Raw genomic sequence first — 19,969 nt, forward strand, 5'->3', positions numbered from 1 at the left:
TTTTTTTTGACCCTATGCGACCCATATCAGATCATGGTATGACGGTGTGAACGGCACAAATCCGATATTTTCAAATCCGATTTGGGTCCCTTTCGTATGTGGTACTGAATCCGATACATATCCGATGTTTTAGAAAGAGACTGCTGTTTGAACGGTCATGTCGCATTAAATCAGTCTTTTACGTCACTGACACAAGACAGACGCTAATTATCAGCACTGGAGAAGCGCCCGAGAAGACATCGCGAATGCTTCCTGGCCATCCAGTGTAGATGTCAGTGAAACTGTTGGGAAGACAACGTGAACATTTTATTTGTACTGTATAATCTGCAGATTCTGACAGAAATCTGCAACTATCCTTTGAAGCACCGCTCCTCTCTTAAACAGCAATAAGGATAATTATTAGGTTATCTACATTATTATGTAAATAACAATAACTTAAAGCAAAAATTGGGAAACGTAAAATCCGAAGTCTTTTATATTAAGGGCCATCAGTCAAACAATACTGTTGCTCTGGGTCTAAACAGAGCGAGTTGTGTGTTAAATCTTCTTTCGCGCATGCGGGCCGCTTTGAGCGTTCACACTGGAGGACGTTTGCTGTCGCATTTTATTTGTAGTGTAAACGAGCAGACAAAAAAAATCGGATTTGATCAAAAAATCGGAATTGAGCATCAAGACCTGCAGTGTGAACGTAGCCTTGGAGCAGATCGTTGTACTGCCCTCTAGAGGAAGAATGTAATTGTTCTGCCCGTTACTCACGCTGATCGCTTAGAGTACTAATCAGGAGGAACCAAATAATCTTCCACAGCACACCTCATCATTTTCAAGTGGTTGGGAAACACTGCCTCAGATGATCCGATAACGGGTATCCACTCTCTTCGACATCAGTACAGATCTCCAAGAGAACCACTCTGAGTGTTTATAGCAGCCTGGCGCCTGAGCTTTTTCTTTATAGGGATTACTCTTACATACCAAACCTCGTTATTTGAAACGCTGGCCATGTTTAATTAGAAGATTCACCATTTATATTTATCACAAAGGGAAAACCACCTCAAAGGTCACCCTTTAAGTTTGGGAGTGGCTCTTTCATTATCAATTGGTCATCAACTCGTTGCAGCTGGTGTTAGTGCATTTTTAAGCACCTCAAGTGTACTTGAATGAGCCCTAATACTGTGGTTCTCTCAAGAAGCTACAATTAAGTGTAATAATAGAACAATTCTTGGCAGCCACAAAACTCAGAAGTAAATGTTTTTGCCTTCAGTAAAGAATGCTGTTCTTTATGACTCTGTTTTTGCCCTTGAACTGTTATTATCATGAGGGGAGCTTGACACAGGGATTTCTAAAACCGTAATAATGACAAAAAGATTGCACTGAATAGATTCCTGCTCCTGAGCTGCACCGAATCAGGACTTGTACGTTTCCCCCTTGCAGATCTGTGTATTTATATGTAGCAGCTATTCTGCTGCAGTATATTCACTCCTGGTTGTTGAAAAGCTTTCTGGGAAGTGGAGTTGGAGTGAACTGGACTGGAGGAGAAATGGTGAAAATAAAAGCAGATGAAGATGGACTACCAAAAATAGCTCGACAGCATCACGAAACACTTGTTAGAGATGCTCAGGCTGAGTGTTTGAAGATGCTCAAACCTTCCTTTGTGCCTCGCAGTCTGGAAGACGACACTGAAAGATGTCTCTCTCTCTCTCTCTCTCTCTCTCTCTTTCTCTCTCTCTCTGCAGCTGTGGACATCGGAAAACCAGGGAGATGAGGGTGAGGCCGGCGATGGAGAGAACTAGAGCGCACTTCACTGTTAACCCATCCCCACACTCTTCTTCCTCTTCCTCCTCCTCCTTTTATCTCTCTTCCTCTTTCTTCTCTACTTCCTCCTCTTCGTACACATAAACGACCCGTTCATTCCCTCGTCCCACTTTTTCAGTCCCAGCCTCCCGACTTCCCTTCTGTATAACCAACAGCATGAATAGTACCTGCCCTTCAGACAAATATTAAAAACAGATATGAGAGGAGGACCCCCCCAGAAAACTACTCTTTCACCCCCACCATTTAATCCATCCCTGTCACCCTCCCTCGATCACGGCACTCCATTGCAGGCCAGCAACTAAAAACCACTGGCCAGTCTAGTCTTATAGCACGCGGGGAGGGTTTTTATCCAGAACCACCAAATAAATTAACGTCTCCTAGAGCCGACATTCGCCTCTTATCTTTCTTTCTTCATTCCACTCTTCCCCTCACTTCCTCCTTCCTAACATCTCAGTCCCTTCCCTCCTGACCCCCACTCCTCTCTCTAGCGAGTTAATGCATTTATATAGTTGTCCATTCCTTCTGTTTTGGCTTTTCTTAGTGTACTGGCAAAAAATGGCTGGTTTTATTCCACTTTAAACAAAAACAAACAAACAAAGGTTATTAAACTGTCCATTTATTTTCAACAAACACTGTGATTGCTTAGTTTTTCCTCCACCTTGCCACCAAGAGCCCTTGTTTGATGGCAAAATCGATATTGAGCTGGGATTGGGGGGGGGACGGGAGTGACGGGTTGGGGGGAGGGAGTGGGAGTGGGTTGTGTGTGTGTTTCGGGCAGCAGTGCAATTCTGCTGAGGTTTATACAGAAGGGTCCTCCTTACAAGGCTGTATTGTGACACTGACGAGTCTAAAGAGGGGGAAAAAACCCCAAATCAAAAGCGCCTCACCTGCCGCGTAATCAAACACTCACCTGCTTTTGTTTCTCTATTTAACAATCCCTGCACTGGGCTTCAAAGAAAAATGATTTGGATAATGATTAAAAGCAAAAGCACATACATTCCACCTTCACGTTTGACTCAATTTAGGATATTTTCCACCGCAAAATGGGACGACCCCAACCCACCCTCCACCTGCTCCTGAAATCCACCTCCTGTCAGGTGCTGTTGAACATCGAGTACTACTGTCCCCCCCCCTCGGTTATAAACATGTTCATTTATCTTTGCAAATGCTTGTTTTTTTTCTTTGTCTTTTTAATTACTTTTGTGTGTTTGTATAACAAATCAAACTAATCTTTGTGGTTTTTGGAGACTGTAAAATTGTAAAACATTTTTAGAGCTTAACTGTAAATCTGTCTTTTGGAAAACAGAACGGTTTTGTGGATCTTGTTCGTTGAACACATGCTTGCAGAGAACTTTTGAAGCCGTTGCAGTCAGCTGCTCTTTCACGCTTGGGCTTTTTTTTTTTCCTCTCCTTTCACCCAGTCACTTTTTTGTTTAGTTTTTTTGGTACTTATCCCCTCACACCATCCCCGTCCCAGACCCCTCGCTTCCCTCTGCGCCCTCCTCACTGCTTGCACGGGCAAGTTCAGACAAGTTCTAAGTTTCCACTTGCTGCTGAATAGTGTGATCAACCAGCAAGAATGCACGCTTTCATTTATCGCAGTACAAATCTGCTGCCGCAGAAATTGTGCACTCTGTGGACTGACACTTAAACTCACTGCTTCCTCATTTCTTACCTGATCGTTCCAGGTGAGCTGCAGAGGAAAAAAAATATCAGTAAGATGGACCTAAAAATACAAATCTGACTTGATTGTGAAATTCTGCTAACAACATGCAAAAATATTTGGCCTTTTTAAGCTCGAAACTAAAATGAGACTTGTTAGAGATGTAAACAAAGGAAGCATTGTTTTTAAATGTCACCTGTGGTGCAGTTAGAGTCCACAACAGGTGCACGTGTGGGAGGGAGAACACGTAGTTCGGACCAGTTTTGCTAAGCATGCGTAGATATGCCGAGGCAATCTAAAGATCTGTCCACTGCATCAAAAGGAGGCAACGCTCAATCAGCAACTTACGGTACATTTTCTAGCTCATTTTCCAATCTCACTCCTGGTTTTCTTTTCTGGCAAACGTTTCCTCCCAGTTTTTGCTGTCCAATATCAATATACTGTTCACGCTCTGAAGCAAGGCAAACCCCCACAATTGACCCCCGTTTTTAGACTGAGATGTGATGAAATATAGGCGGACGTCAGCTAACCAGAAATCCTGTTTTTGTTTTGTTGGTAGCGCCGCCCCCCTCGCGCTCAGTGTCACAATAACCTTGTCATCAACCATCTCGACATTCCACTCTGTAGGTGTAGAGAAGTCATACGTCTCAATGTTTTTGTTTTACTTTACTTTGCTGGGGACACATGTTTTCATGCACTGATGTTTAAAAGGTTGGAAAAGCAGGAAAAAAAAACCCAGTTCCTCCCTCCTGCCGCTCTTTTTCTCGTTAGCTGAACAAAAAGGCAGTTATTCTACGCTTTTTAAGGAAAAAAATGATCCCATGCAGTAGTGAATGTGGCACCGAGCCTGTCTGTATATCTGGTATCTGAAATCATTTTGTTTTTACTGACCAGTATTCTGCTTAAAATAAAAAAAAAGGAAAAAAAAAAATAACCCAAAAAATAACAACAACAAAAAAAGTTTGCTTCTGTGACGGTTTTATTGCTTAGCAGCGCACGTGGTTGTGAAAATTTAGAGTTAGCTTCAGGACACCTATAAAAATGAGAAAATGACAAAAAAAGAAGAAAAAAAGAAAAAAAAACCACCCTTCGATACCCCCCCACCCCACACCCCTCCCTGGTTATTGACGTAATAATAGATTTGTGTATGTCTTTTAAAAAAAAAAAAATTCCAACTCTAGTTTCACCTTACATGTTATAAACAGGACAAAATGTAAAAGACGATTTAAAGTGAAATAAAGGTTTTATCAGTTCGAATCGGCCCTCTTCTGTTTATTATCACCAATGGCCACATGATTTTTGTTTGTTTTGGGGGGTTTTTTGTTTGTGGAGTTTTCTGATTAAAGATGAACGCCGTCCAAGATGTCACATCTGGGAGTTAGTGACAGCCAAAGTCAGAAACGAGTTTTAAAGCACAGTTGAGGCAAAAATGCAAATATTCAGCAGTACAACAGGAGCTCGCTGTATTCTTCTGCTTTTAGAACGGTCGTTTGTAAAATAAGGAAGCATCAGATGTTTGCTGTCTTTATGAGGTCCGAGTAACTATAGTTGGAACTTCTGCCTCTGATGTTTTTCTCTTCCCTCTACCTTCAGCCATAAAGGCTTTTCTTTGGTGTGTTTAGATATCAAAGGATTTGCATTTTATCAGAAGGAAACGTCAGCTCAACGTGGCTTTGATTAAATTGTGGACATTAAGCATCACACCTTTACAAACTCTTATCGAGTATCCAGACCCAGAGACTCAATCCATGCATGGCTTGAAGGGAATTTTCATCAGCATCAGACTTTTTATACTCAATTTATATTATTTCTCGTGTAGTGGTTCACTTCCTTTATAATTTTGCTTTGTATACATGCAGAACATAATATGACGTAACAAAACTCCACTTCTGTGCATCCCTTACAGTCATCTGAATGATTACCACAGCCTGATGTAGCCACTGTGTTGAACTGGGCATTTTGAAGCCTCAGTGTTGGGATTTTGGAACCAGAAGTCACCATGTTTAGTTTATTTCAAGGCTATTTAGCAAGCTGCATCGTTACCCTGTGAAGGTAGAATGTGAAGACACAAGTCGGCTTTTTTGGCTAAAAAAACAGACTCGTAAAACACTAGAATTTCACTCGGAGACTGAAGCACAAGGTGAGTCATAATTTTAGTCAGATAACCAATTAAAAATGCTCCAGAGGTCACCGACAGCTCACACGAATAGGTTACATTTGGTTCTATGAAAATGATGAAGGGGAGGCCTCTCAGATACTGATGACTTACAGCTGTCTGTGTCAGGACACTTGTAAGGAAAAGTAGCCCCACCCCTAACCCCAATATCCAGGTGCATGAGTTATTGAAAACATTGATGACTGGGGCTGTACTTTCCATGGAAACCAGAATCACTTTGTACCAGCTGGCAAACATCTTTTCTTTTTTTTTCCCCCCCATGTGTGTGACGTGTGTGTGTTTGAGATAAGCGGATGGATGTTGTTGTTTTGTTTTTTTTAAATCTGCTCTTCACTGAATATTTATGGTAACCTCTGAACACTGAGTTGTAGGGATTTAATCAATCGGTCTATGAGAATGGGGGGGAAAAACCTTACCAGATTAAATTGCCAAATCTCGTGATTAAGATGTTGTTCTTCTATGTATCATTCACTCAGGCCTATTATGACATCTTGCATGTCTGCACGACACACTGTATAGCCTCTTTTACATCAGAACCATGATCCTTCAACTTAACTTTCACTTTGTGAAGTGGAGGAGCTCGGAGGGAGCTGGGTGGGGCAGGAGAGAAGTGAAGATGTCTGTCCAGAAAAGACTTCCAGGGAGTAATCTAAGGATGTTTTCACATATGTACTATTTAGGTGCTTATAATTGATCTCTGCTTGGTTTTTGCTGTGGGATTAGTTAATTTGTGCAAATGCCATCACAATATCTGGGTCAACCGCTCGGACTACAGAGCTACATCTCCAGAGAATTTATTCTATGGTGAGAACATGATTCAAGCTCAATCTGACCTGACTACCAGGTGTACACTGCAATCTTCCTGTAGGCTGGTATGCTTTGCATTCTGCAGCAGAGTAAACAAACTATAGCAACTATCCTGGTGCATTTAGTTTGCTGGAAATGGTCTCCAAATAAATATAAATCTTAAAGGAAAATGTTCTTGTTACCACCCTTTGTCATGTGTTTACATTGTTATATAAGATGAATGTTCTCACGTGGTTTGGATGAGGCCACCCTTGGAGTTTCGTTTAAGAAAAAAAAAAAAGCTACAAGTTTACAGATCTATCAGCTGATTCAGATCGAATGAGCAATGGGTGTTAAAAGACCTTGATCAAACAAACCTGCCTCTCCCTGAACCTGGATCTGCAGGTTTCTTCTGGTTAAAATTGAGTTTTTCCTTCCCACTGTTGCCAAGTGCTTGCTCAACAGTGGTTGATTGAAGGTGCCTTGAAGGAGCTGCTGTCATGATTTGGCGCTATGTAAATAAAACTACTGAATTGAATAGATGTACAATGTTGGTACAGGATCAACATTTCACCTGGCCAGTCACGTCTAAGCGTTCAGGTAGCATTACCCAAGAAGCTATTAAGAACTTTCACTAGGAAACTAACATGACTAGCCTAAATTTGGCTAACAAGAAAACGATGATACAATTTTTTTTTTTTTTTTTTTTTTTTTTGTATAAATTAATAAAGAAAACATCTGAAATGCTTACCAGAAGAGTTTTATATAAAAGGGGTTTACCCTCCACATTCCAAGATATGACTGTTGATCCTGGACCAACATTATGAGGATGATGGAGCCTCAACACCAACACGGGGATATCAAATAGACCAGTATAGACTACATAAAGCACATGACATCACTTTGAAATGTTTATAAATTTCACATCGGTCTCACTGTTTGAAATGTATTCTAAAACTTTTTGAATTGGAAAAGACTGCAAACGTAGCACCTCCACTTTATACACTGAAACAGCCATCTATCTGGAAAACTTTACTATTGTTATAGTTGCCATATAAGTGGGTTTGCAGTTATAGTAAAGGAATAAACAACCATCACTTTTAAAAAGGTTTGACTTGAGTGTGAAATTACATCAGTGGAAAAAGTTTAAATGTTTGAACCAATGGGAAGGGGGGAGAGGGTTTGCTTCAGGCAGCTGGTTTCCAAGAAAAATGGAGAGCCAACAGAATCTAAAGGCACCTCTGCTACAAACAACTATTTAAAGCCGGAGGAATTTTACCCTCCAGTATCCCCTGAAGTGAATATTACTGTGATGGAGGACCACGCTGGTCCCAAGTCACGTCAGTTTGAGGCATTTGCTTCAGCCCCAGTAACGCCCAGAGCCACTGCTCTAAGAGCTGATGCAATCTGCAACCGTTTCCAAGCCGTCTGAGGGGAAATAATCTACTCCTCCAGTGCTCACACAGCATCAAAGTACAAAACAATGCACCAAATATGAGAGTTACCTAAAATATCCTGTGAAAGACGGACAGGATGGCGATGGAGTGGTTAGAACTGGTTTGAACCCCTGCTGGGGCCTTTCTCTGTGGAGTTGCATGTGTGGTTTTCCTCCAGGTACTCAGATTTCATCCTGCAGCCCAAGGACATCTATGCTAGGCTAGGTTCACTAATGATCCTAAACGGATTCATCACAGATGTGAAGAAGATAAAGTGATATGTGAACTTGTGACTCTGAAATATCTGACTATATGAACATGACGCAGGTTCAGATACACTTGTATTTAATTTTAACATGTTTTTATATATGGTTTTTCAGGACTGACTATGGCAGCAGTGATCTTTTGAAATGCAGATTTAGCTAAAAATGTCAATATTAAGTAGAGGATGGATCATCGGGTGTGCAGCTCAGAGTCTGCACTACCTCTAAACACCCCCTGAATATATCGGGCTCTGGCTGCTCGAGTCTTTCGTATTTTTATCTGTTTGAGCTCGTTTTCGCTCTCCGAGTGTTGAATCCACTTTGATGTGCTGTCTTTCTGAATATTTTATTGTGCGCACACTCAGCGGGGTGAGAGATTGAGTGGTGTGAATGTAGATGATAGTTAACTGCTACTTGAGCATTGTACATCTATTAATTAAGGGCTATGCAGGATTTCTGGATCTTTCTTTGTGTACAGGAGATATTAGACCATTAGTTTTGTGCCCAGAACTATGTAATTTGGTAAAACTGAAACTGAATTACTGAAGGAAGTTAGTCAAGCTGAGCATAATGAGACACATTAGGAGGTAAAGAGGTGTTAAAGGTTACGTCAGGCCTGATGAATGGTTTTGTCTGTGAACCTTATTTTTTTTATTGACTGCATTGCAAAATGCCAACCTGTTTTTGTTTTGTTTTTTTTATCTGTAGTTCACAGGAAACACTATTAGATTTGACAGATACTTTTCTTTTTCTTTTAGAAAACTAGTTGAGAGGAAAGACAAGCTGCTGTAGTTCTTTGTAAGTGCTTTACAGTTAAGTGAAGTTGTTGGCTTCTCTCCTGCCTGACTGAACTGGACCGGATCTGGGGAAGGAGTCATGTCTGAGTGTGCTGCCAACAAAAACAGCACTTATCTCAATTTCTTGGTTGCACTTTCGATTTGAGGCTGACTTGTGTGTACAGATGAGGAGGAAAACCTCCAAACATAACAAATGGAATTCGATGTTTTCATTTGACTATAAAATATGCTAATCTTTATGTAAAATAAATAAATAAATAAAAAAAGCTATGCTGATGATTTCTGACAATATTTTCACGGACCGGCCTTTAAGTTGTTGCAGATAAATAATTTATGCATAACACACGGGAAAAGACCCAGGGAAACAGCGTTAACGATAAAAACGATTAAAAAAAATAACGATAAAAACTGGTAAACACCCTGAAAACCATACATTTCACACTCGAGCCTCAACTCTCGCGGCCCGGTATCAAACGACTCAGGGACCGGCCCGGGGGTTGGGGACCGCTGAATTTAATGACTCTGAAAGTGGTATGGTTGTTGGTGCCAGACAGCCTGGTGTGAATACTTCAGAAGGTTCTGATCTTCCCAGAGTTTCCCACATAAAGAAGAGAAAGTATCCAGTGCATCATGGGAAGCCTCTCAGCAGTCTAGGCCTATTATAGCATAACTAAGGGATGGTTCAGGATAAGCTGATCCAGCCTGTAACTATTGGAATCAGTTTTTTAAAAAAAAGGAAAGTTTAAAAACAAACCTAAAAACAAAACCAAGGGCCGGCCTCCGAAATCAAAACGGGAACCGGGTCCAAAAAAAGAGATGCCTTAAAGCTTTATGCGCTGTCTCCCATTTTGCGTCTGAAAGCTCTAGGAACCACATGTAAGCCACCAGTCTGAGAGCGAAGTGTTTGGTCAGGATAATATGGTACTATGAGGTGGGGCCTTATTATTCAAGATTTTGTAGGCAAGAAAGATTTTAAGTTTAATAATTCGTGTCATATTGAAAAAAGATTGCACAAAGCCATCCAGATTAAAAAAAACTTATTTCTTCTTGCTGTTTATGTTACATAGACACAAGCAAATCCATGTGTAGTTGTGGATGAGGATTGTATAAATCAATGAGACGATCAAATCCTACAGTAAGTATGACGCTGTATGCAGCACCTGGTCAGCTTAGCAAATTGGGGGAAACTGTAAACCTGTGTCACTTGTGTCATTTGTCTTTTTTAGAAGCAGCAACACCAACACATATACAAAATAAGGTATCTTAGCACTTAAAGGGGTAAGCTAATAACTACCAAGCTAGTAGGGGTGTAGTTAGTTTGTCTTACTTTCATCTGATGCTCTGCCAAGTGATCAAGTGCTGTCATATTTTATTTTAAAGACTAAAAGAAGGTAGAGCATGCTCAATCTTTTTTTCCCCTCAAATTTATTTGCAGTTAAAACAGAAGCAAGTGACAAAACTAAAATAACAAACTGCAAAAACAACAGTGAGATAAAACAAAGGATCAAGCATAGATGTGCTTCAAAGTTTCCCTGAATGAATAACTTGATATACATGTGGAGGTGCTGTCACTGAAACAAAAAACATGATTTTAGCTTCAGCAGATGAAAGATGGACACAGGCACTTTAGTCAGGATGGAGATGCTAAGCTACAGCAAGTTAATAAGAAATTTTACTCTATCTACAATGAAATAGAAAGTTCACAGAATGAGGCAATACTTTGTACATAAGGACCCGTGTGAGGACACTACTACTTGGTTCACATACTGCATATGTCAAGAGAAGGGGAACAAGTCGACGTTCCGAAGCTAAAGTACCAAGCCAACCTCTCTCACTTGGGACAGAGAAATGAAATGAAGCAAAGTAGTAAGAATGTGGTGTCCAATAGGTGACAGAGATAATATATGCAGATAACCAGAGAAGGACTCCGCTCTTAGTTATAATTTGAACCATAAACAGACTGCACAAGTCTTACAACCTGGAAATGAGTTGGTATGTTTTATTTCCACTTCACTTGCCTTAAAGTCAGTGCATTTTTTGTTTGTTTTTTTAAATGTATTATCTTATTTATTCTTTTTTAGATGTTCAAAAAAGGTCTGCGGTTAACAGATTTTCATACTTTGTTCAGTTAAGCTTTTCTTGAGTCGTCACCATCGAAGCCTTCATGGTTTCAAAAATCCAGTAAGACTCGTCCATCAAACAGCCCGTTCAACAAGTCTTTCATTGGCTTGTAAAAAATGTGCAAGGAGGTGACGGCCACCTGAGAATTTCTACGCTCTCACATGCCCCATAACAGCCTAGTGGTGTGACGTTAAAGTTAGAAGCAACCTTGGTGAGGTTTGTTTATAGCAAGTGAGTCAAACATGGGTCCAACACACCCATTACATGTCAGGTGACAGTTCGATCAATAACAACTACATTTTTATCAATAAAACGCACTGCTGAGATACCAGCATGGATCAAAAGCAGTGAACTAAAATACTATCGTTAAAACTGATGGCTCATTAAAACATTGGAACATTTACAGACTTCACATCTTTAGCAGGTCAGCTAATGTAATTTATCAGTGGCTCTCGACCACTGCAGGTCAAATTGCGCCATATGTGGCCCTTTAACTACAATGAGTTGAACACCCTTGGTTTGTGTCCTAACATTAACATTTTACAGCTCGCAACTGCTTATTCTTAAAGCACAAACATATCATGAATTTTTAAAGATCATCATTCTGTACAAAACGTACAGGTATTACAAAATTTTACTCCCCACTGAGCCTACTTCCTGGGAAAGTCCGAATCACGTTTTGGCTGAAGGAACCGGGGCAGTACGAACTTCTGGGCTGGCCTACAAAAACAAAAAGGCAATTCTTTTGTTGACATCAAAATCTGCAGCATCACTACACCTTCCTACATCGGAGTAATTAAGAAGAAATGCCAAAGAAACGTTTTCCTTTATTCCAGGAAATTAAATCCAAAGCATACATACTGTAGTGATATGCTGCAAAAGGCTTGCTACTTGAACTCTCACACAAACAGCTCTGCAGGCATATGACTGCCTCACAAGTTAACTAGATCAGACTCTACTGAGGAAATCTATGCAAGCTATCCTATATGGCATGGACATTATAAATATCAAAGGACCTAGAAACAGAAACATGTACTCCAAACATGGGATAAATAAGTACACTACCTGAGAGTGAAAACATCTGAATTGGCTGTTACCTTGAAACTTAACGTCTATGATCACCAGTGTTTACAGAAGCTTTGTGATTTAACTCTAAAGTGGGCTTCTCAACAGCAACTGATTTCTAAGGAAAAACTCTTTCAGTTTCTGTCAAAACTTTTTGGATTCATCAAACTTTAAGATAATATTTTATCCATGGTTACCTAAAAGACCTCAGCCTGCTAATATGAAGGCATTTTTTTGCCTTCCTCATGTCATTTATGGCCATGTAGTGGTACCATGACACTCAAGCTCCGATAGTAAGCGCCAACCCTACCCACAGAGCCACCCTCTTTGCTATTCCTGTAGTCTCTCAGATTTCTATGTCATGTCTGATTCAACTTGGCTTATTTTTTGGAGAATTCAGCTGCATCTCAGATTTTGCATCAGCAAAGTAAACTTGTTGACTGACCTGTTTCACAGGGTTTGAATATGATCATAGTTTTTTGTCTTGGAAAAGTCCTTAGGTGCATACCCTTGAGGTAAATTTATTTGTCAAAACATACATTAACATCAAATTTAAGTTCTGGCACCCAGCAGGAGCGTCACGATAGCTGACTGCCTGCTCAAGTTTTACAAATGACGATGGTAAACGTTTATTCTCAGAACCAGGTTGAGGTGTGTGAGTAAAATAAATAACCATAAATACTGGATGATTGGAAACTGACAAGCTAAAAGTGGTAAAAGAAATATTTCCAAGGCTGCTTCATTCCTATTCCAACATCATTTCTAAGTATCCAGAGCTGATGTGGTTTTCTACAAGCACCTTGAGACCAACTTCATGTCTGTTCAAGTGAGAGTAAACACATCAAACAGGAATTCAGTGAAGGAGTTTTGGGAAACACGGGCCTGGTCTTGGACTCACAGACAGTAGAATCATGTCACTGTTCTGCTATTCTCCACCAACTGATTCTTATAAAAAAAAGATGACTTTGGCTTCTTGCACTCAGAGCAGTGACACATCCTTACTGCTGCCTCTAGTCCCTGACCTGTCCTCATTTCTTCTTCTGCACTTCCTGCAGGAGCTTCAAGGCGGCCGAGTTCTTTGGTTCCACTTTCAGCAGAGTGTTCAGATCGTCCACACAGGCTCTGACGTCCTGCAGGGGAGAAGGCAAAAAGTTTCAGAGATTAAAAATGAAACAATGCTGACAAGGTCAGAGAAACTGAAAGTAAAAACACCTCAGTAGAACAGAGTCAGTGACCAATATCTGCATAAAAACAATCAACACAGTTCAGAACAATGCAATTTAATCCACAGTTGACGTATGTGCTTTCTCACAAGGTAAACTTGAACATTTTTAAAAACAAACCAGCTTGGAACTAACAAGTAAATAATAATGTCTTATAGTTTGCATATATTTTGCTATTTAGTTTTAAATTTTCATTCATCTGAGAAAACAACTCAATCAGTTTACTTTGAGAAGATCCCCTTGCCATTATTTTGATAGGACCTGAGCATCAACTGAACTTTCTGTTTCATGTTTCCCTGTGAACAGTCTGATCAGATTGCTGTTGTTGTGGCAGTCTCGACTGTCATCCTGTGACGGGTCAGGGTCTGATTCCACCATGTTGGACTGCATCAGGCAACAGTAGTCCTTGTTCTGTTCTGGACATCTATTTGGAAGTCTTGAGGCTCACAGACCAGATTCAGAGCAGAACAAGGACGACTGCCTTTGGGTTCAGTCAAAGACAGTAGAGGATGAGGAAGAAGTTGATAACTATCCCATTACTTTTTGTCACAAAGCATATGTGCTTTATTATTTATTTATATATTCACAAATTCAATCTATTTCTATGGGAAACACTAAACATGGGTAAACAAGTGACACTAATCACATAATGAAGGTTCTCTTGTGTTTAAATACACCTCTGTTTAGCTACCATTTAATATTAAAACGGGATTACAGTCACACTTATGACTGTAAGTGTGACTGTAATCCCACACGACAAAATAAATGTTCAAACTGATTTTTTTCTAAATTCCATCTCAAAGTAGATCAAGATACAAAACGTCACCCAGCAAAAAAACTAGTCATTTCCTTTAGTACTTTGTGACAATGAAAAAAAATGCCGTCCAAAACGATGAAAAAACGAGTTCCTCTCTGCACAACCAGCTGAATGATTTAAAGCCCACAACTAAGACAGGAACAGCTGGTACTAGGTGGTTAGCATTGACTGAGCTTTAAAAAACGAGTGACTAGTGCCCTAGTCTGGGTAACCGGTAGACAATGCCTTCTTGTTTCTTCTCTATCTGAAATAACTACTATTTTTATTCACGTCTTTAGGTGACCTGATCTTGAACCCAGCTGAGATAGTGCTAGCTATGATCAATGATGTAGTATTGAGATTCACAATCACAGGAAAAGAAGAACATGAATAAAGAAAATACATGATAAATCTTTGTTTATTTTGCACGCTCGCCCCCTCTTTTTGTTTTCTTGCGCTGGCAGGTTATCTGTTACTCAAGGCAATGGAAGAGGAGACACTGATAATTGGATGTCTAGATAAAAATCACGTTGAACAATATGAGGTAGAAATGAAGAATCGACTCTCTTCGTGTCTTTTTGACAACTCAAACCTCCAAACACTGACTTGAGCTTTTCACTGCATGTAGCTGTGAGTGCCGAGCTTACTGTCTCCTCTGTGTGTTTTGACTACTAATGAGGAGAGACTGTCAGGGGAAACGCTGGTAATTATCAAGGCAGGAAATGCTTTTTATTTTGTCGCTTAGCTTGAAAACCTGCAGACACTTTTGAAACTAACGTCTGATTGCGCTGTGTGGGAATCAGAAGCTGGAGCGCGGTGATGAAGACTCGTGCTCTTACCTTGAGTTCCTTGTGAGCCTGAGCCCTCCTGTAGAGAGCCTTGACATTGTTGCTGTCAATCACCAGCGCCTCGTCACAGTCTCTGATGGCGTCTCTGTACTGCTTCACTGACAGGTAGCACAGCGCCCTAATCACACAACACACAGTAAACCCCATTTAAAACATCTGGGCGCATCTTTATTTATTTGAAGGTCCAGTCAAACAATAATGTTGCCATGATGTATTAATTATCAATCTAAAATGCTTCACTACATGTATAACACTCTGTGATCAGAGCACTCAAAAATGGATGAATCTGAATTTGTATTTATTTTCAGGTTCTTCAAGATTATTCATTATTTTGTCTAAGCTTTTATTTGACTGACACACCTAAAACTTTACCTTTAAATGCTTTCTAGCCTCTTCATTTGTTCATTTGTTACTAAAATATTTTTAAATGTGAACTCCATTTCAACGAACCCTTTAAATAATATCCAGCTAAAGTGTTTTTTGTTTACTTTTTAATTTATATTTATCTTAGTCCAGGGCCATCATGTGATTCAGACTGATTCTTTACCATTCATTGTCAGAAATCCACATTAAGGATCCTCCAAAGAAAATATAACAAGCTAAGGGGCCGAATTCATGTCACAGTGCGGCAGAGAAATAGAGTCCCGGCATTTCTTTAATATTTTTTTTTGTGTTTGTTATTGTTTTCTAGTGCTACTGTGTTATGTTTACTCATGTCAAAAAGTCAGGAAAGACTTAAGTGTAAAGTAATATCTGTGTACTGAGCTAATGATTTTAGCATTTTTGTCCAGTCACGCAGAAAAACATGACTCATCTACTGTGCAACAGCAGTTAGTCCATATAAGCTACAGCTTGCAAATTTCCATCAGCCACTAAAAAACAGGCTTAATAGGCAATGGGCATTACACAGAAACTGCCCAACACAGTACAAATGCCTCCTGATTAAATAAAGCAACTGAATATTAAAGCAGAGAAAAGTTATCAAAACAAAAATCTTAAAATGTATATTATGAATACCATGTCATCTTTAAAGTTTTCATAGGTATGCAAATCCCTTTAACACAGTTTCAACGATATTGAAATCATCCACCTTTGTGAACATATTACTATTCTTATATAGTCAGGTTTTTTATAACTGCCAAAGCTATATTTAGCTAAATCTGTAGGAGTCTTTATTTTATAAACAAACAAAAACAGGACCAAATAATATATGATGGTTGATATATTCGTTGGAGCAATATTAAATACAACACTGCAGAGACACAGATGCTGATGATCAAGGCTCACCGGTTGGTGTAGGTGGTGACTTCTGTAGGGTTGTGTTTGAGGCTCTGGCTGTACTTCTCTATGGCCTTCTTGTGCTCTCCTTTCTTCACCAGGGCATTGCCTTCTTCTTTTAAGGCCTGAGCTTTCTTTATCTCTTTATCACTGGGAGCTGAGGAGAAGGTAAGGAAAAGGTGGGGGGCATAAAAAAGAGAGTTTGAATATGATAATGCTGCTCCGTCTCTAAGTAACTTTTAAAAAAATCCAATGAATGGTTATGTTTTCATGAAGCTGGTCAACTCTTTGACACTAACAAGGAACTCAGTCAATTCAAATCAATAACATAATTTTAAATAACATAATTTTTCATAAATCTATGTACCAGGTTTTTTTGTTTGCGTTGTGCCATTCTGCTGAGGTGTTGGACTTTGTTGGGTGACATTGCCTGCAGACTTTTGGGCAAGTTTTTCCTTCACAGACAGAGGAACTGTGGGAATGGGAGGAAGCTTTTCTCTCCATGACGGACCGTCTGTCTCTGTGAGTGCCTTTGTCATCCTGAGAAACAGTACAACAGTGACAAGAATGTGAACAGAGAAGAAGCTGAAAAACAAACTTTTTGTGCTTCTGCCCACAAGTTCAGGTTCTGTTCTTGAACTATGGAACCAAGGAGTCAACACTTTTACTTCAATTAATGGAGCTGGCCAATTAGAGATACTGTGAAGACACTTCTGTTAATGTATTTACAAATACTCATGTGTAGGTCTAATGTCAGGTCTGTGTATTTTCATTATGGTTTCATAATCTCTTTCTTGGGGACGGGGGATTACAGAACAGTGTTTAAAACCTACAACAGACCAAGAAGATGCATAAACCATCTGTTTTTTTAAACCTCCTAAAACAGATATTTCTGTACTGATATTTCTGCAAAACTGTAAATTGTAAAGTGTAAACTGGTTAGATTTGTTTATTTCGATCTGGAAAATCAAACTCGGAAACAACTGTGATTGGTCTACTTGGCAGTAACATGCCATACAAACACAATATGTTGATATTGTTCACAGTGCGATTGGAAAGGCTCGTATTAAGGTACTGCAGCTATAGAAACTCAGAGATGGTAAATATTATATTGTAAGCTAAAATATAACCATCACTCAGCTAGCTAACAGACAACATACCTGTTGGTGCCATCGTGAGCTGCTGCTATGTTGCAGTCAATCTGTAGAGCAGTTTTGTAGTCTACGTAAGCTTGCCTATAACGCTCCAGAGCTTCGGAGGCAGCAGCACGACGAAGCAGAGACTTCACATTGAACTGGGATAACTCCAGAGACCTGAAAGAAAACATGTTAAAATCATAATTTAGATAATATTTTGATAATGAACAGGCTGAAAATGGACGTATCGTCATTAAAAATGTAACAATAAGTTTAATGGACAAAACTACAGAAGTCAATATACAGAACAGAACAAAACATTGCTTTTATTTCATGTACTTAAGCGTCTCCCTCATCTTACATTACCAAAGGTTGGATGTTCTCACACAATCAAACACCCCAAATAAGAAAATCAGGGTGTAAGATTTGAGGAAAGAAAGATGCATGAAATCCAAATTGCAACATCACACTCACATATTGCAGTCTTTCACACATTCCCCACAGTTGCCATCCTTCAGGTAGCTGGCTGCACGGTTTGAATACAAAATGGCCAAATCCTCTGGATTCCTTTTACCTTAACAGGAAGAAAACGATGTGTTTAAGAGCAGATCGTCAAACAACAAATAACCCTATTAATCTGAAGACATGTGCAACTGTTAGAAAGAAAACATTCATTAAATGACCAGAAAACACAAATCACACAACACAGCATTGTAGTGTTGTCAAGCACATTGTAAAATATTTTTAAGTCTTAAGTCTCTACTTATTGCAACATGGCATCAATTCTCAAAAACTGCTTCGCTGTTCCCTGATGCTACAATAGCCATGTTAGAAACTGCGACTAGCGAAGAAGATGAGGGATTTGATACAATTTAATGTTGCACTCAATTCTTATAGCATTTTGCCTGTACTGTAATACTAAATACTAATTGCAGTACTAATTGCACTTATGTGTGCAGAGCTGCACACATAAGTGGAGGAAGCAGATAGAGAGACTACCTAGACTGAGTATATTCACTTGGGATGTCAGTGTACACACACTGATTTTCCCCAAAGAGGTTTTAGTCAGAGCCAATGGAAAGGAAGAAGAAAATAAAAGAGCACTGGTTTTACATTCATATGGGTTTCATTTTATTGTTTAAGACCTTTTTTACTAAATATCTTCTGCTGCTCCCTTATTCACAAGGGGTCACCAGAGCAGGTAGCTTTGCATATTTGTTTTGGCAGAGTTTTATGCCAAAAGCCCTTCCTAATATAAACCCACAAGCAAACTGTCTCTTGCCAGCGCAATAGCGCAAACTCTGCAGTATTGCACTATGGAGCCACTAGGACAATTTTTTGTATGCCAGTTTAAAAAAGAAGAAGAAGAAAAATGTAGGGATGGGAATTAAGAACCAGTAATAGGTTCCCAATAATTCAATTCCTTGGAATTGTTGGTCTGCTTGCCTATCGATCCTGCTTATCTGTGTGCTGGAGGAGGAAAATAGCGGTTCAGTCTACAGCGTGTACTTATTTTTATTGCACAAAAGGATGAGAGTGCAAACTACATCCAACACGGAAACAACTGCATTATGTTGCTAATACAACTTTGGCCCTTTGCAAGCATACTAACACTAAGCTAGCCAAGGACCCAGAGTGATGTTAAAGCTGAGTAAATACCAACCCCTGAACTCAAACCCTGAACTTCAACAGGTAAAAAACGGATGAGCAGTCAGGCTGCAGCCTCCGTTTCTACTTCTATTTTTATGGAGAAACACAAAAGTAATGTAATGTTTCTACAGTAGAATCATAATCACTGTGAAGTCTCCTTGTGCTAGTTTTCATCTTTGCTTTGTGTTCATAACTGAATACTAAGAGAAAGACTGTATGTGTGTCTGCATTAGGATTGGGATTTTTGTTGAGGAACAGGAATGTGCCAGTAGGTTTATACTGTTAACTGGTAACTATCAGGTCATTTTACAGTAGTGAAATGTTAAAGTAATGAAGGTTATGAGCAAAGAATCTTATAACAAATTACTTCCTCTTGGGAGTAGTGAAGTACTACATTACAAAGTACTGCATTTCTTTTAAGAAAAGTGTTGTGTGTAATATGTCTTTTGAGTAACAACCTCAATACTGATCAACAAAGAGGGGAAATACCTCCAGCATGCACACACATTTGACCACCACATGCAATTAATCTGCATGAATTTAATGTTTTTGGATATGCTGCTTAATGATGGTGGTGAGTCTCAAAGGAGCCAGTGAGAACCGAATGAGAAGACAACATGAACCTCTAATGGAATTGGAACCACTAAATCGATCAATTTCCATCCCTAGGAAAATGCAGATTTATATCAAATAAGGTCACAGGAACATAAAACATACTTCACACTCATTTCTCAGTGAAGTGTATGCACGCTCAGGTTATAATACTTACTGTTCTTCTCCAACGCTTTGATTGCCTGGCTGTAGAGATTTGTGGCCTCGCCATATTGGCCTGTCTTGAAACATTCATTGCCAGCTTGTTTCAGCTCAGCCCAGGACTTGGACTTCTGTTTTGGTGGCATGTCTTCTTGCTGGCTCCTACCTA

General features: G+C 39.6%; 2 protein-coding genes across 3 annotated transcripts in view; one reads left to right on the forward strand and one right to left on the reverse strand.

Moving 5' to 3' along the window:
* ywhaba (tyrosine 3-monooxygenase/tryptophan 5-monooxygenase activation protein, beta polypeptide a) overlaps positions 1-4,386 on the forward strand; it is a 16,435-nt gene extending 12,049 nt beyond the window's left edge. The window contains exon 6 of the mRNA XM_005724377.2: positions 1,731-4,386. Within this exon, the coding sequence (XP_005724434.1) occupies positions 1,731-1,787 (57 nt within the window). The 3' untranslated portion in view covers positions 1,788-4,386. The remainder of the gene's footprint in view (positions 1-1,730) is intronic.
* A 5,997-nt stretch (positions 4,387-10,383) lies between these two features.
* The window catches only part of tomm34 (translocase of outer mitochondrial membrane 34), an 11,528-nt gene continuing 1,942 nt past the window's right edge, over positions 10,384-19,969 (reverse strand). For both annotated transcript variants that reach the window (XM_005724378.1, XM_005724379.1), the window contains exons 2-8: positions 19,817-19,966; positions 17,872-17,971; positions 17,422-17,574; positions 16,629-16,801; positions 16,271-16,418; positions 14,975-15,101; positions 10,384-13,246 (exon numbers count right to left, since the gene is read on the reverse strand). In XM_005724378.1, coding sequence (XP_005724435.1) covers positions 13,145-13,246; positions 14,975-15,101; positions 16,271-16,418; positions 16,629-16,801; positions 17,422-17,574; positions 17,872-17,971; positions 19,817-19,946 — 933 coding nt within the window. In that variant the 5' untranslated portion in view covers positions 19,947-19,966 and the 3' untranslated portion in view covers positions 10,384-13,144. The remainder of the gene's footprint in view (positions 13,247-14,974; positions 15,102-16,270; positions 16,419-16,628; positions 16,802-17,421; positions 17,575-17,871; positions 17,972-19,816; positions 19,967-19,969) is intronic.

The sequence above is a fragment of the Pundamilia nyererei genome, unplaced genomic scaffold, assembly GCF_000239375.1.
Source record: "Pundamilia nyererei isolate P.nyererei 1_Seehausen unplaced genomic scaffold, PunNye1.0 scaffold00012, whole genome shotgun sequence".
NCBI lineage: Eukaryota > Metazoa > Chordata > Actinopteri > Cichliformes > Cichlidae > Pundamilia > Pundamilia nyererei.